This window comes from Fusarium verticillioides, chromosome 7 (genome assembly GCF_000149555.1).
Source record: "Fusarium verticillioides 7600 chromosome 7, whole genome shotgun sequence".
In the NCBI taxonomy this organism is placed as follows: domain Eukaryota; kingdom Fungi; phylum Ascomycota; class Sordariomycetes; order Hypocreales; family Nectriaceae; genus Fusarium; species Fusarium verticillioides.
In genome coordinates, this window is record NC_031681.1 from 2,656,309 (window position 1) to 2,671,488 (window position 15,180).

At 50.8% G+C, this 15,180-nt stretch overlaps 5 protein-coding genes across 6 annotated transcripts; 4 read left to right on the plus strand and 1 right to left on the minus strand.

Annotated features, from left to right (window-relative positions):
• Positions 1–49: 49 nt before the first annotated feature.
• On the minus strand, positions 50–6,001 carry FVEG_11593 (hypothetical protein). The gene has a single exon (XM_018900908.1). It carries the CDS (start codon positions 5,641–5,643, stop codon positions 154–156), a length of 5,490 nt encoding a protein of 1,829 aa, XP_018759287.1. The 5' UTR covers positions 5,644–6,001; the 3' UTR covers positions 50–153.
• A 982-nt stretch (positions 6,002–6,983) lies between these two features.
• On the plus strand, positions 6,984–9,008 carry FVEG_11594 (hypothetical protein; the record flags this gene model as incomplete). The annotated part of the gene is made up of 1 exon (XM_018900909.1): positions 6,984–9,008. One exon carries the CDS (start codon positions 6,984–6,986, stop codon positions 9,006–9,008), a length of 2,025 nt encoding a protein of 674 aa, XP_018759288.1.
• Positions 9,009–9,279: 271 nt separating this feature from the next.
• On the plus strand, positions 9,280–10,515 carry FVEG_11595 (hypothetical protein; the record flags this gene model as incomplete). The annotated part of the gene is made up of 2 exons (XM_018900910.1): positions 9,280–10,178; positions 10,224–10,515. The coding sequence occupies 2 exons, from the start codon at positions 9,280–9,282 to the stop codon at positions 10,513–10,515; spliced, it is 1,191 nt and encodes a 396-aa protein (XP_018759289.1).
• Positions 10,516–11,714: 1,199 nt separating this feature from the next.
• Positions 11,715–12,923, plus strand: FVEG_11596 (hypothetical protein). Of its 2 annotated transcripts, XM_018900911.1 has the most exons (4): positions 11,715–11,872; positions 11,922–11,939; positions 11,986–12,189; positions 12,238–12,923. In XM_018900911.1, exons 1-4 carry the CDS (start codon positions 11,828–11,830, stop codon positions 12,790–12,792), a joined length of 822 nt encoding a protein of 273 aa, XP_018759290.1. In that variant the 5' UTR covers positions 11,715–11,827; the 3' UTR covers positions 12,793–12,923. The 2 variants fall into 2 exon arrangements, with proteins under 2 accessions (XP_018759290.1, XP_018759291.1); XM_018900912.1 differs by lacking the exons at positions 11,715–11,872; positions 11,922–11,939 and having other exon boundaries at positions 11,962–12,189.
• A 267-nt stretch (positions 12,924–13,190) lies between these two features.
• Positions 13,191–15,106, plus strand: FVEG_11597 (hypothetical protein). Its single transcript, XM_018900913.1, has 3 exons — positions 13,191–13,931; positions 13,979–14,438; positions 14,488–15,106. Exons 1-3 carry the CDS (start codon positions 13,309–13,311, stop codon positions 14,917–14,919), a joined length of 1,515 nt encoding a protein of 504 aa, XP_018759292.1. The 5' UTR covers positions 13,191–13,308; the 3' UTR covers positions 14,920–15,106.
• The last annotated feature ends 74 nt before the right edge of the window (positions 15,107–15,180 follow it).

The window sequence follows — 15,180 nt, forward strand, 5'->3', positions numbered from 1 at the left end:
AAAAGATTTCAGTCACGATTCCACGGAGGTGAGCGGCAAGTATTCGACTGAGCCGTGTACAAGAGGTAAGATCCCTAAATCTAGGGCCTCCCCAGGGAGCGAGAAAGCATAAGGCATTGAGAAAAAATAAACCCAGTAAAACCTCCCCTAAGCTTAGACTGAATTACCCAAGTCAATGACTACCAGGTCATCTTCCACATCAATCAAATCCCCCGCCTGCACCAAAACAACCAAACATTTTCCGCCTACAGGACTGCGAATCTCAATTTCCATCTTACTCGACTCAATACAGACCAGAACATCGCCCTTCTCCACAACAGTCCCTTCTTTCACCATGACCTTGTAACATCGACCCGGCATCGTCGCCTTTACTCGTTCACCATGAAGGCCCGAGCTATCCAGACTCGGGCTGTGCCAATTGACAACAGATTCCACTTGATACGGAAGAAGCAATTCATCGACAAAGGGCGCATTCGAAATGGCCCTTGCTTGTTGGTCCGCGGCGGCGGCGATGTCTTCTTTGTTCGTCGTAAGCCACATTTCGTACTGTTCAAGATCAAGAACACCATCGCTGATCTGAACAAGCTCAGACCTCGGTGTTCCGTCCAGCGCCGCTTCAGTGACGGGATAAAACGTAATCCTATCAAAGCGCCGAAAGAACCAAGCCTCAGTATCAACAAGGTCAGCATCCCAGATCTCAACGGTTCTCCCAACAAGCTGATAACCGCCAGGCGAATCCGTTGCGTAGATACACATATACTGTCCCCCGATACCAACAGCGCCACGAGGTGTGAAAGAGCGCGAAGGATTGTACTTTGTTCCAAACAAGCGATGGCGCGGATCTAAGGGGATTGCACACGGTGAGCCCATGAACACATCACCAAGACCAAGAACTACGAATTCCGCGGCGCTCAAAACTTTGGTCAGGTCAGAGACACCGTTGAGCTTTTGGAGGAAGTCGATGTTGCTGGGGAGCCAGGGTGCGTTGGGGCGGATAGTTGCTGTGTATCGTTCGATAGCGGCTCGGCTGACACTATCATCGAATGCGATGGGGAGACAAACGCTCCTTGAGGGGACTTGGGAAAGAACTCTGTACGAGCGAATATGGTCTGCCAAGCGTGACAGCATTAGATCTGGGGACAGACAGCGAGTATAGGTGACGTGGAGGCTGAAGACGCCAGGGGTGAGTTCTTCAACGCCGGGGATGGGATTCTTCTCATGGTTCTCACAGAACGCTGATATCTCGAAGTTGTGACGAAGGTTGAAGGCGGAAGCATCACCGAATTCTAACAGAAATGCCCGATCACCGGCTTGACGAATAGTAATCCTTTGACCGTCATGATCGATAGCACCCACGGCGGCGGGAATGCTTCCCAACTTCTGGGCCAGAGACACTTCATCAAATGGAACGCAGTCTAAAGCCTCAAGAGGTGAGAGCTTCTCAATGGCTTCATCAAGCTTCCTCTCTAACCCAATCGCAGTCGCAACATCAATAGGGTCGAATCGAATAGTATCCCCAGGCCGAACCTGCCCCATCTTCCACAGATCCGCAGAGCACACTACACACAGCACCACGAATCCACCGAGACTCGGACCATCGCAGCCCAGAACAACAGCTTCATCCCCAGTGAAACTCACACTACCTATCGAGTAAGGAGCATCATGGATGTTTGAAGGATGCAAGCCTGCTTCACCTCCGCTTCTGCGAGACCATTCTGGTTGAGGGCCAGTGAGACGAACACCAAGGCGGTTACTGTTGTGGTGAACCTTCCAGTCGCTGAGGTACAACGCCTTAACGCTTTCAGGGGTGAAATAGTCTGGAGCTCCGTGGGGGCCGGGGATGACTCTAACGGTCCAAGAAGCCTTGGGGTGAGTTGGTACAGGCACTGGTGATATAGCTTGAGCTTCACTGACCAAGGGATCTGCAGGACCGATGGCGAGTATATCACGCGCCTGGAGCTTACGACCGCCGAAGCCCCCAAGCTTTCCAAGTTCGAAAGTCGCCCGACTGCCCATCACGACTGGGACTTCGATTCCTCCCCGAATAGCAAGATATACACGATGCCCATGCTCAACGACACCGACACTCAGTATCTGACCTGCTTTAACACCAACGGCTTGGTTCATGGAAACCGCCATATCGTCGATCGTAACTTGTGCAACACCGCCAACGGCAGAAATCACAGCATCACAATGGAACTTCAAAGACGGGCCTCCCAGAGTACATTCGAGCCCAGAAGCGCCTGAGGAATTGCCCACGAGACGATTCGCGAGTCGAAAGGAGTAAGAATCCATTGGACCGCCAGGAGGGATACCAATGTTCCAGTATCCAGTACGGCCTGGATAATCTTGAACCGTGGTCAAAGCCCCAGGATGAAGGACTTCAAAAGAGGAAGAGTGGAACTGGAAGGAGTCCAAAGATTTCGTCGTATAGTCACCGGTCCTGAACATGGGAGACGAAACAATCTGGCGGAGATACTCGAGGTTGGTTTGTAAGCCTTCAATACGAGTGGCTGCAAGGCTTGCGGCCAAGTTATCGATAGCTTCTTCCCGATCAGACCCCGAGGCAATGAGCTTGGCCACTAGAGGATCGAAAGACGTCGTGATCTCGGTGCCAAGTTGGATCCAAGTATCGACACGAAGAGAGGAAGGGAATTCAAGAGCAGTGATACGACCAGCACAGGGACGGAAAGATTGAAGGGGGCTTTCAGCATATACACGGACCTCAATCGAAGCGCCAGACATTTGGGGCTCGGTATCGAACAGGCGAGTTGCACTTCCGTCGGCAATGTTGATCATACACTCCACAAGATCAAGACCAGTTACTGACTCAGTCACAGGGTGCTCAACTTGTAACCGAGTGTTCACTTCCAGGAAATAGAACTCCCTCGAATCGATATCATAGATGAACTCGACAGTACCGACGTTGCGATACTCAACCGATGAAGCCAACCGAATGGCAGCAGCTCGCATTTCCGCCCGAATTGACTCAGGGACCAAAACTGCGGGGCTTTCTTCAACAACCTTCTGATGGCGCCGTTGCAAAGAGCAGTCCCGTTCGCCAGCGGCAATGACACGACCTGTACCGTCTCCGAGGATTTGGACTTCAACGTGGCGAGCCCGTTGGATAAACCGTTCGATGAAAACGCCCCCGTTGCCGAAATTAGTTTCCGCTTGCCATTGAACGCTCTCGAACGTTGTGGCTAGGCTCTGTCTGTCTTTGCAGTAGCTTAGACCGATACCACCGCCACCAGCAGTACTCTTCAGCATCAAGGGGAAGCCAATTCGCTCGCTTTCTTTGAGAGCTTCTTCCAGTGATGTGAGAAGGGTGTCACACCCTGGGACAACAGGGACGCCTGCTTCGACTGCAATAGAACGGGCACGATGCTTCAACCCGAGATCAGCCATTTGCTTTGGAGTTGGCCCAATCCATATTATGCCCCTCTCTTCGACGGCGGTAGCAAACTCGGCATTCTCGGAGAGGAAGCCGTAGCCAGGAATGATGGCGTCAGCCGAGGATTGAGCAGCCAGCTTCAGTATCTGATCCATATCCAGATAAGTCTCAGATACTGAAGAGCCTTCAAGCTTGAGAGCGATATCAGCTTTGCTAACGTGCGCGGCGTCTGCGTCTATCTCAGAGTAGACGGCAACAGCTCGAAGACCCATTTTGTGTATCGTCTCGATGATGCGAACCGCGATCTCGCCACGATTGGCTACAAGAATTGTTGAGACAGCACGCTTACGAACTCCGTTTGTCAACGATTTGGTCTCCTCTTCGAGGGAAGCATGGTATGCTCGCCAGCCGCCGTGACCGGTGATATCGACAGCTTCATCGAAGCCGCAAGGCTCACATACGAACCCCTTTACCCAAGACCCGTCTTTGAGTTCGATTGAACCGATTGCAAGAGGAGGAGGAATTGTGAGCATGAAGCTCGCCAGGGAGGTCTTGGGCAGGTTCCAGATTTCGACCTCGATTTCTGCGCCTTCATCGGTGGAGACTCGCTTCAGACCTGGCTTCTTGGGACCGATTGTTGTGTTGAGGGAGTACAGCCGATAGGACCATGATGTCTTGGTGGCACGGAGAAATCTTCCACCACGAGTCGCTACATCCTTGTTGAGAGGAAACCCAGTGAGATGCGCACCAACAACAGCAATGGGGATGTAATTCGATGGGACCGATGATATTGAAGTGGGAGACTCACGAGCGCTTACACCGGTCGCACCCAGCAACCTTTGTTCGTCACCAAACCACTCGCGAGCCCAAGATAGAAGAAAGGATTCTTGCCAACGAGTCGAGATGAGCGTCACACCGAATGGAAGTCCATCTGGTCTAAAGCCAGCAGGGATAGAGAGCGCCGACCAATCCAGAAAGTTGACGAAATTGGTATAAGTACCCAAAATCGAGTTCTCCTCGACGGGGTTCTTGACGAGCTCATCAAGCGTGGGGAATGTTGGAGACGTGGGTACCAAGAGACCATCAAATCGAGCAAATTCCCTCTCGATTTGACGTGTAAGTTCCTGTCGAAGGTATTCACCCTCAAAGACATCTGCTGCTGAAAGGGTCTGAGCTCTGATGATAATCTTTCTCACGACAGGATCCATTTCTTCAGCAGCGGCACTCTCGATAAAGCCCCGGATGGCTTCGTACCGTTCTGCAACCCATGGGCCGTTATACAGGAGTCGCGCAAGTCGAAAGAGAGGGGAGAAGTCAACAGGAACGAGACTCCATCCCAAAGCTTCTGCTTTGACGAGAGCCTTTTCGTACGCTGGATAATGATCATCTCGACCGAACCAGTCTAGCGAGGCACATATCGCGAGAGAGGGCCTAGTGAGACTTGCTGAGCCCCCGAATTCGTCATAAGGGGCATATTCAGGGTTAGGTCGCGCTCGAGAATATGGGTCTTGGACATCGTATCCTTCGGCGACAGATAAGACGGTCTCTGCATCGCTAACTGTAAGAGTGAATATGGACACACAATCGAGAGTCTTGCATGCAGGAAGTACGCCACGAGCACTCAAAGCACCACGGGTCGGCTTCAACCCCACGATGTTGTTGAAACCGGCCGGAACTCGACCAGAACCAGCTGTGTCTGTACCAAGAGAGAAGGGCACTATACCACGACCGACAACGACAGCACTTCCAGAGCTGGAACCTCCGCTGACACGACTGGGGTCGAAGGAGTTTGGTACAGCACCATATAGCGATCTTGTACCGACTAAGCCAGTAGCGAATTGGTCGAGGTTCGTCTTTCCGATAAGGATCGCACCAGCGGCTTTGAGCTTCGCGATCACTGTGGCATCTGAAGTAGCTGGTGTAGAACTGAATGTTGGACATGCAGCGGTGGTGACGAAGCCTTCAGCATCGATGTTGTCTTTTGCAGCGAAGGGGACTCCATACAGGGGGAGGGATGTAGGGTCAGAGGTCAAGGTCTGAAGGGCTGTCCATTGGGTTTTGATCTGCTCAGGAGAAGCTAGCGAGATCCAGGCTTTGGTTGTAGGATTAGCTGCTCTCTCGGATGAAACGAGGGAGAGGAGTCGGTCGAGGCCATCTCCACGAATTTGGGCAGACTTCCACTGAGAGATCGTCAAAGGGGATGCACTGCCGTTTGGAAGATTTTCCATGCCAGTATCAATTCCAGTCATAATATCAGGGGGATGAAAGAGCAAGATATCCAATGGAGGCTAGATGGGTTTGTGTACACGAGGTAAGACGAGACTGCTGTTTATCGAGGTAGCTCTTGCACAACCAAACGTCAATATTTATACTAATTTCTCCAACAGACTCAAGTCGGATGAGCCTGGAGGTAACACTGCGGAATCGTCTCAACGGGTTCGAATTTCCTTGCTTCGTAAACTTGCATAGCCTCGAGGATCACGCAGCCCAACGATTTCATGTTCACTGATAACACAACAGCACCTCTTTGATCAAGAGGGAGAACTTGCCGAAGGCCCGGCGGCCAAACGCTGAAGCCTGGCTGTACGGTATTATACGAATTGAGTGCTGGACTTGCACGTGGAAGAGTGTGAGAAGGAGTTCAAGGTCGAGTCTGGGGGTTGAGATTATGTGGAAAATTACGCTATCGCCGAGTCTAAGCCGTTTACAAGTCCGTTCTTCGGCCGTCTTGTTTCCGGACGTTTACCCCGTCTTCAGGTGCGGGAATAACAGGCAAGTCAATAACTTTCAATTCATTTGATCAACATATTTTTCGAGTCACTTGAAGTTGAATTCTTTACTAATTTTGTTTGTTTCATAGATCGTCAGCTCGAAGTCCACGATAAGAAGACCCAGAAATAGTTGGGCCAATCATGGAACTCGCCGGCGGCTAAAGTGGCTGTCAACCTGGTCCACGATGGACTATCTGTTTTGGCCGGCGGCGAGATCGTCTATTACCAGTCAACTTACTCAAAAAGGATATATCGTTTCGAAGAGTTGATGCATGTCTGAGGCAATGGAAGCAAGGAACAATGTAGTTGTGAGCTCGTGATTGAGACATGGCTTATGCCATTGGATCCTCGGCTTGCGGGTTTAGAGTGGAGGGACTTTTGTTGCATTGCGACAGATCGACATATGTTTCGACATTCTGTGTAGTTCACAGAAGATGTACAGGAGTTGAAGTTATTCAGACATGGCTAATTCCTCTCCTCAACCAGATCAACTCGAGTCGTCCTACATGCCACCTCAGATCGGTATATCCGTTTCCCCGTATTTCCGACCCCGTGGGGCATTTCCCATCTCCGATGATTCCTTATCGTATTACGACCTTACCGTAGCAGGACGAACTGATAAGGCGCGGCCCCCGATGGCGGATCATCAACAATGGATGGATGGCTGCTCACTATCACGCCGTACTGTACGCCCACGACACGACCTCGACTCCCGCTTCGTCAACTGGTCGGCCCACAACAGCCAGAAGATGGGCCCCTTGTCTCTTATCACAAGCCAGCCTCAGTCCTAGAACAGAACGCCTGCGTCCTGTGGGGTCATGTTCTCGCACCCGTTTCACGGCGCCGGCCCGTCTGATCTCTCCCGGTCCGGCTCCGGCTCTGGCCGTCCTCTGATGGCAGCCACCGGTCCGTCTGCTGTCGGCAATAGTAATAGTAACGCCCGTGCGCGACCATGTGACACGTGCCGTGTTCGTAAGACGCGGTGTGTAAAGGAGGAGGGTCAGACGAGATGTGTTTTATGTACTTTTCACAACCAGCCTTGTACGTTCCTGCGTGGACCTACACCTCGTCAAAGGAGACAGAATCGGGAAAAGGAACGTGAGAAGCAGAGTGACGCTCGAGATGGGGATGAGAACCAGGGAAATTCTACAACTTCGCCTGTCGCGGGCTTTGAGACGGGGGCGTCTCCGTCGAGTCGACATGGCGATGCTGCGTCTACTCCCGCAAGTGTGGAAAGTAACCAGCAGTTCACTCAGATGCAGCAGATGATGCCCTTTGAGGAGAACATGCCTGAACCGTCTCGACCTAGTATTCTCAGCAATACCCTCGGTCTAGACTTGAAGACGCATGCTGAGTATATCGGACCAACCGACTATCGTGACCCTGTTCTTCTCGACCTCCATCGCCCGGATCCGTTGAGCCAGGAGGCTCCGCCGCTGTCTACAACCTCTACGTTCGCTAGACGACTGGACTATCAGACTGTCTTCCTCGTTCATCCTGATGAATCAACTGCTTCCGAGAAGATGCGCATTGCAGATCTGGATGCCATCGAAGCGACTGTTCATCCTCTTGGCCGCACGCTGGTTGATCTTTACTTCCGAATTGTTCATCCCAGTTTTCCGATTTTGCATAAAGATGTATTCATCAGCAAGCACCGACTATCTCACCGACATTTCGCACCGTCTTTACTTGCTGCGGTGTATCTGGTAGCTCTCGATTGGCAACTCTACGACAGTCAACTTGCAGGACGTGAAGTCGAATCTATCCCGGATCCAGCTGCCCTCGAGGAATTAGCTGAACGAACTATCAACCAGGATATGCGACGGCCCAAGCTTAGTACGCTGGAAGCTGGGTTACTTCTTCTGCAACGAAACCGAAGGATTGTCGAGTCTGGATCTCACACGCACCCAATGTCGAACCGCATGTTCACAGCTCAGATTGTCGCCATGGCTCAAGATCTGGGTATTCACATCGACTGTAGCTCTTGGTCAATACCCGCATGGGAAGTCGGTCTGCGACGACGACTCGCTTGGGCTCTGTACATGCAAGATCGTTGGGGAGCATGTGTTCACGGACGACCCTTTCTCATTCAAGACAACGACTGGGACGTTCGGCCTTGCACGGCACCAGATTATCCCGAACTCGGTCAGATGGATCCTGAAGCGAACCCGGATCATACTTCACCTATCATTGTTGGATGGGACTTGTTCATTCGTCACATTGAGTTGACGCAGATTCTGAGTGATGTAATTCGCACATTCTACAGCGCTGCAGCCACTCGAGTTGGAGGGACATTAGATCAGATGGGCGTTGTTGCTGCTGTTGAATTGGCCAAACCTCTGGTCTTTCGTCTTCGAGAGTGGCATGCGAATCTACCAGCTCGACTTCAATTGCAGAATACTCAGCTTAGAGAATTATGTGCCAATGGAGCTCTTCATCTCGCCCATGCAGCAGTAGAAATCGCACTCCATCGTGCTTTGGTCCGAATCACAACACCAGACACACCCGCCTCTCTCTACGAAGTTCTACGATCGACAGCTCGAGCCAAGCTTCAATCAGCGATTGAACTGCTAGGATCCCTACGTCCTGAGCACACTGCTGCATTCTGGGGAAGCGCCGCAGCGTACCAGGCAGCCGAGATAGGATCTCTGGCCGGTCTACTCTGGGCTACAGCAGACTCATTCGATGAGATGGCATGGTGTGCATCTCGAGTCGACGAGCTTAGATGGGCATTGAGAGTCCGTGGTGCAGCGGCACCCTTTGCTAGAGAAGCATTGAGACTTCTTGAGCGTGATATTGGTGGTCTCGGTATGGTCAAGACTGCCAATGACAGCATCTCATGAAGAATGAGCCAACTTACAAAAGGACCAAGCCACAATGGAATCTGAATCAATAATGACGCTATCGATTGTGTGGCTCAACTAACTAAAACACGAAGCAAACACGAAAGTTGGTACCAGAGACTACATGTCTATGACATCACCTGTGCGACACTCAACGCGACGCGTCCACCACTTTCCGTGAATCTTGCCATTTCCCAGCATCTTGACTCTTGACATCAACAATCTGTCAATTCTTCAATTATATTGTTCAAAAGACCATTAACCACTTAAAATGTCTGATTCAAAGCACCAAGACGTCGACAACACCAGCAATGGCGAGGAACAGGTCTCAACTGGCGAGAAGCACCAGATTCAGCATGACTCTCCTGATGCGAAGCGCACCAAGAAAGAGGCTGGCCAGACGACTCTAGATGATGTGGTGGTGATTTCGGATGATTCGAAGGACAATGACAGCGCTGCGGAGAAAGAAGAGGACACCAAGGCCAAGTCTGACAAGAAGGAGGAAACCAATGGCGAAGAGCCCAAGCCGGATGACAAGAAAGAGGCCAATGGCAAAGACTCTGAGACCAATGGAAAGCAGGAGACCAACGGAAAGGATGCTGTACAGCCTTCAGAGGAGCCCGACGTCCCTTCAAGCATCCTCGAAAAGGGCATCATCTACTTCTTCATCCGTGGTCGCGTCAATCTCGAAGACCCCGAGAGCGTCGATGATATTGCTCGTTCCTTCATCATGCTCCGACCCATCGAAAAAGACGCTCGTCTCGGTGACGGTCCCATCGCTGACTCCGGCAACACTCGCATCCTCGCCCTTCCCAAGAAGACGCTTCCCGAGAGTGGAAAAGAGCGCTACATGGTATTCGTCGAAAAGTCCGGCGTCTCGTATGAAGAGATTAAGAAGGAGTTCTTGTCCGCAGACGAGTATGAAACCAAGACTGCTGGTACACGTCGTACACCGCCTGCTAAGCCTGTTGGTGAGGGCGTGTATGCCATTACATCGACTGGTCGAGAGAGCCATCTGGCTTATTTGACGACGCTGCCTGAAAAGCTTGAGGAGGTCCAGAAGGAATTGGGACTGAAGGAGAAGGGAAGCTTCATCATCAGCACCAAGAACCCACAGTATCCAGGACCTCAGAACGCTCAATTACCTCAGGGGCCCGACTTTCCCAAGGAGTAAGTATCATCACCTTTTATCGCGACAATTGCTAACATGGACAGAATCATTGATGAGTTCCGCTCTCTGCGCTGGCTTCCCTCCAAGCCATCCCACTTTGACTACCCCAACGCTCAAATCCTTCTCATCGGTGAATCAGATGGTATTGAGAAGGCTGTTGAGCCTCAGAAGAAGGATCAGAAGGATGGAAAGGAGGAGCCCGAGACGGTACTTGAGCATCTTGAGGATGACGATGTGAAGCGCATGAAGCATCTTGGTGATGACCAGTCTGCAGCTATCTATGCGGACTTGCACGTCCAGGCTAAGGATTATCCCAAGATGCAGACGACCTTTTAAGTGGTGATGGGATATGTGATCGTAGGTATGGTCATGTATATCGAAAGGGGTAGCGTTAGTTGTGCCCATCTATGAAGAAACGAATAGTAAAGATGTTTCCAAATATTAAGTACAAGCTCACTGTGACGTTGCTGCATTGCACCCTTGTGCTGAGATTTGCTATAGACAGGACTTCATCCTGGGGTCTCTTCTTGTTCCAATACTGCCGTGTCCTATCCCTAAGCCTTTCCAGATCATTTCTTGCTCATCAACTACCTCCCATAAGCATGACACAGTCAGGGAAGGGAGGTGGTCTAAATATCTACTAGGTTTACCTAAAGCGCTTCATCGTTTAGATTAGACATCCTAAACTTAGGTTTATTGCCTATAACCACTTTAGCAATCCCTACCGCGGCAACGACACAAGATCTCCTGTTATTCATCACAATGAAACATTGTGTGAACGTGGAGGATTTGCGTGCCGTTTTGGTGTTTTGAACTTTACGAGGCATTATACGCAGAATGAGAATCGGTTTGTGGGCAAGGTGTTTGTTAATAGAGGGGCAAGGGGATGCAATAAAAACTTGGGACCTCTATCCTAAGTGACAAAAAGCTTTGGGTAGATTTAGGTAAATTTAGCAGAGTTTTAGAAGATCTTAGACTAAGTATTTCTAGTACTTCAGTTTAACGTCAGAAGTCTTACACCCTGAGGAAGGGGAGGACATCAGCTGAACCAGCATTATCTTGATGACATGTTCCATTTGGATAAGACGCTTCGGAGGGCGAGGGATGCTACGGAGGGAGACTTTATGCATAGAAAGGTTCGTGTGAGAAAGAATGGTACTATGAAAGTGACCACCAAGGCGGAACTACCGGCGGGTTTATCGTTACGGAGGATGAGGGGTCGAAGAATGGGGTTATGAAGCCAGGTGAAGTTCCTAGGATGGGAGGTCTGAGTAGACTGTGGACGTATCGGAATGGGCAGATGCCAGAGTCGTTCAAGAGTGTCTTGACTGACGGTCTGTAAAGGACTAGAGGGTAGGACATAGTACTAGAAGAGACGGTAGCATAGCATACGATCCATAACAAATATCAGCGAATAGCCTTGCAAGAAGCCTAACTCCAACTCATCTTCTTTTCTTGGATGAGTTCTTGGCTTCAATCCCGCAATTGTGACTTTGCTAGGTTGTGATGATGTTAGCTGTTAAGCGTCTGCGCCAAATTTGGTAGTGGACACTAACATTAATCGCGCGTCAATTTCGACGTGCTCATCCACAGCGTTCATCCTCACTCATCTTTTCGGCACAACCACCAGGTTTCTTTCAATGCGAAAATGGATATCCCAGTCGCGGCCAATATTCTAGGCACCCTCGGAGCTGTAAGTCCCCATGTCTATCCTGCTGAAAGTTGTGTGCTAACGTTACTAGGTCTGTTGGTCAATCCAGGTTCGTCCTCTCACCCACGTCCAAGACCACAACTAAGACTCAATAGCTGATTCCTCAAATCATCGTTAATTATCGAAGACATAATGCAACGGGTCTTCAGCCATCGATGATGATGCTCTGGGCATGGGCGGGTGTGCCGCTGGGCGTGTACAACATCGTCAAAGAGTTCAACGTCGCCTTGCGGATACAGCCTCAGATCTTGACGCTTTTGAGTCTCGTTACTTGGATCCAATGCTACTACTACGAAAGAGTATGAAACAATATTCATTCCAAAGGTCAGGAAGCTAACGAATGCGAGAAATGGAGTGTGTACCGCTCTCTGCTCGTTGTCGTCCCAATCGCAGCCGTGATGGGCGGCATCCAAGCAAGTCTCATCATCGCCCTCCGCATCGCCAAATCACGCTCGCTAGAATGGCCTCTCATCCTTATGGCGTCTCTATCCGCAGCTTTACTCGCAGCAGGTGTACTCACTCACTACTGGGACATCTGGAAGCACCGAACAGTCCGTGGCATATCATTTCTCTTTGTCGCCATTGATGCAGCAGGCGATGTGTTCTCGCTCGTGTCCGTGTTCTTCCAGCCCGAGCTTGATGTTCTCGGCATTGTCATCTACGCGACGGAGTTTGTTCTATGGTGTGGTGTTTTCGCTTGTGGTGGGTATTACAACTTGCTACCTTGGGTTAGAAAGAGGTTTGGGAGTGAGGGCAAGAGGGCTGGAGGGGAAGAGAGCGCAGGGGATGGTGTTATGATAAATGAGAATGTTTCTTCAAGTTCAGTGTTTAGGACGGTGAGTGGGAATGGAGAGGGTGTGAGGGCGAGGAATGCACATCGTGTATCTCAAGATGTTGAGTGAGCATGGTCCGGAAACAATCTCCCCCAACTGTCCATTTGCCTGACATAGAAGAAGGCCTCGAGATACCTAGTTAGAATATTACAATGATTTCTAACATTATCGCCATCAAGCGAATCGCACTGACAGACTCATCATAGGACAAAGAGATGTCCCTCGCTTTGTGTCGGTTTGGCTTGTGTTGACCAGTTGAGAGTGTCTTGCCCCTATAGCCAAGCTATTATAACCTTAACCATAAGCTTACAACCTGTCAATTGTCTCTCGTATTTCCTACTGTTAACTTAAAAGTCTGGCATTCTCCAAGACTCGATTCCAGACTCATTCTAGAGCGTCCTGCTCCCGCGACAGGGGCTTGCTTTTAGTGGACCTAGCCCCTTGAAAACGTCACCCTAAGACTATCCCGGCTTTCCACTTCCATCCATTCCATCATGTCTCTTCCCGCGACAAACCAAAACAATCCTCACATCGTCATTTCTTAGCAAAACAGGGCCCTAGTGCCATGTTCGAGCTCCAGCTGCAATGCCTTCAAGCTGGTCCTCCTCCAGCCGGCGACTGATGCTCAACAAACGCTTCAGTCGCATGGCCATCGCTGGCCTCTGCACCGTCATCTTTCTCATTCTTGTCTTTTGGGGTGCTATCCATGGTAGCTATGGCGTATCTCAGTACTATTCTTTTTCGACGACGAGCTCTTTTCGCCCCGTGTCCGTCGACCCCGAGGGTAAGACAACCGAGGACCTTTGCGCGACATTCCCCAAGCATTTGCTACAAACGATACAGCCTGTCTTAAAGATGGGCCACGCCGACACGAAAGAAAGACTCGATGCTCAATTCGATAGTGTAAGCGCTTGCTTTGGAAAGGGCGAGTTGCTGGTCTTCTCGGATCTCGACGAGGCGGTACACGACCATCAAGCGATCGATGTCCTCGCCGATCTACCCGCCATTTACTACCACGACAACCCCGATTTCGTGAACTATCTTTGGCAGAAGGAAATGCGGGCAAATGGCACTCTCGACGTGGACACGGAAGCGACAGCGCGCATCCAAGGTTGGAGGATGGACAAGTTCAAATTCCTCCCGATGATCGAGCGCGCATGGAAGATGAAGCCAAACAAAGACTTTTACTTCTTCTTCGAAACAGATACGTAAGTTTCCACACCCGCGCAGCTTGACGCGCCACTAACGGTTACAGCTACGTCTTCTGGGACAACGCCTTCCGCTTCCTCCAAACCTTCGACCCCGATGCGCCGTTATACATGGGCTCTCCCTCGCCGGGTACGCACGACGTTAAACAAGACATAAAGACATGGTTCGCAAACGGCGGGCCAGGCTTTGTTCTCAGCCGTGGTGCGATGAGGGCACTCCTCGTCCGTAAGACAACGCCTTACGGGCAGTACGTCGAACCGCCAGCTACGGAAAAGTGGCTTCCCATGCTTCGGGACGATTGCTGCGGTGACAGCGTTACGGGATGGGCGTTGTGGAACGTCAGTGTTCCGCTGAGGGGATACTGGCCGCTGTTCAACCCGCATCCTTTGCACAGCATTCCCTTCAGCGACAAGTATTGGTGCCAGCCTGTCATGACGCTACACAAGTCGTCGCCGAAAGACATGGTTGATGTTTGGCGGTGGGAGTTTGCGCAACGACAGCTCGGGGTAAGCTTGAACACCGGTAAACTTTGTTTAACCTTTCTAACCCTCATAGCGCCCGTTACTTTACTCTGACGTGTGGAAGTTTCACCATCCCGGCGATCGTGAAGTTGCAGAGAATTGGGACAATGGGAAATGGGATTTCACAGTTGCACCGCCTGAAGCAAGAATCGACTCATTCGAAGCGTGCGGCAAGTACTGTAAGGACAGCAGCGATTGTCTACAGTACAATTGGCGAGGTCGCGACGAGAAAAAGTGTGTAACTTCCAAGTCCTTCCGAGTCGGCGAGCCACGACAACCCGAGAAGATCATCGAGCCTGAAGTCAAAGACGACAAGGGCAATGTTATACCACCACCGCCAGATCGCCAAGACCGATGGGTGGATTTCAAGTCAGGATGGCTGACCGAGAGGATTGAGCAGTGGAGGTCGAACAGGAATTGTTCAGAAGTGCAATGGGTTGGGCCCAGTACTAAGAGAATCTTCTGATTTGATACCAGGGTCGTTGAATATACTGTTAGCCAGGCGTTGGGGGGGAAAGGGCATCATAGGTTATAGAGCATGCATTCCTAGCTTAGCGATAGCATCTTGTAGGCGAGTCTTTTTGCTAGGTATACTTGTCATCGTATCATGAAATACAGTACAGCATCTGCAAGCGAGGCATAGCTAAACGGGCCGTAGAGTGAAATCTCACCATTCATCGATCGACAAACCCCCACGAACCATTTTAATCCCGGTTCACATCCGCAG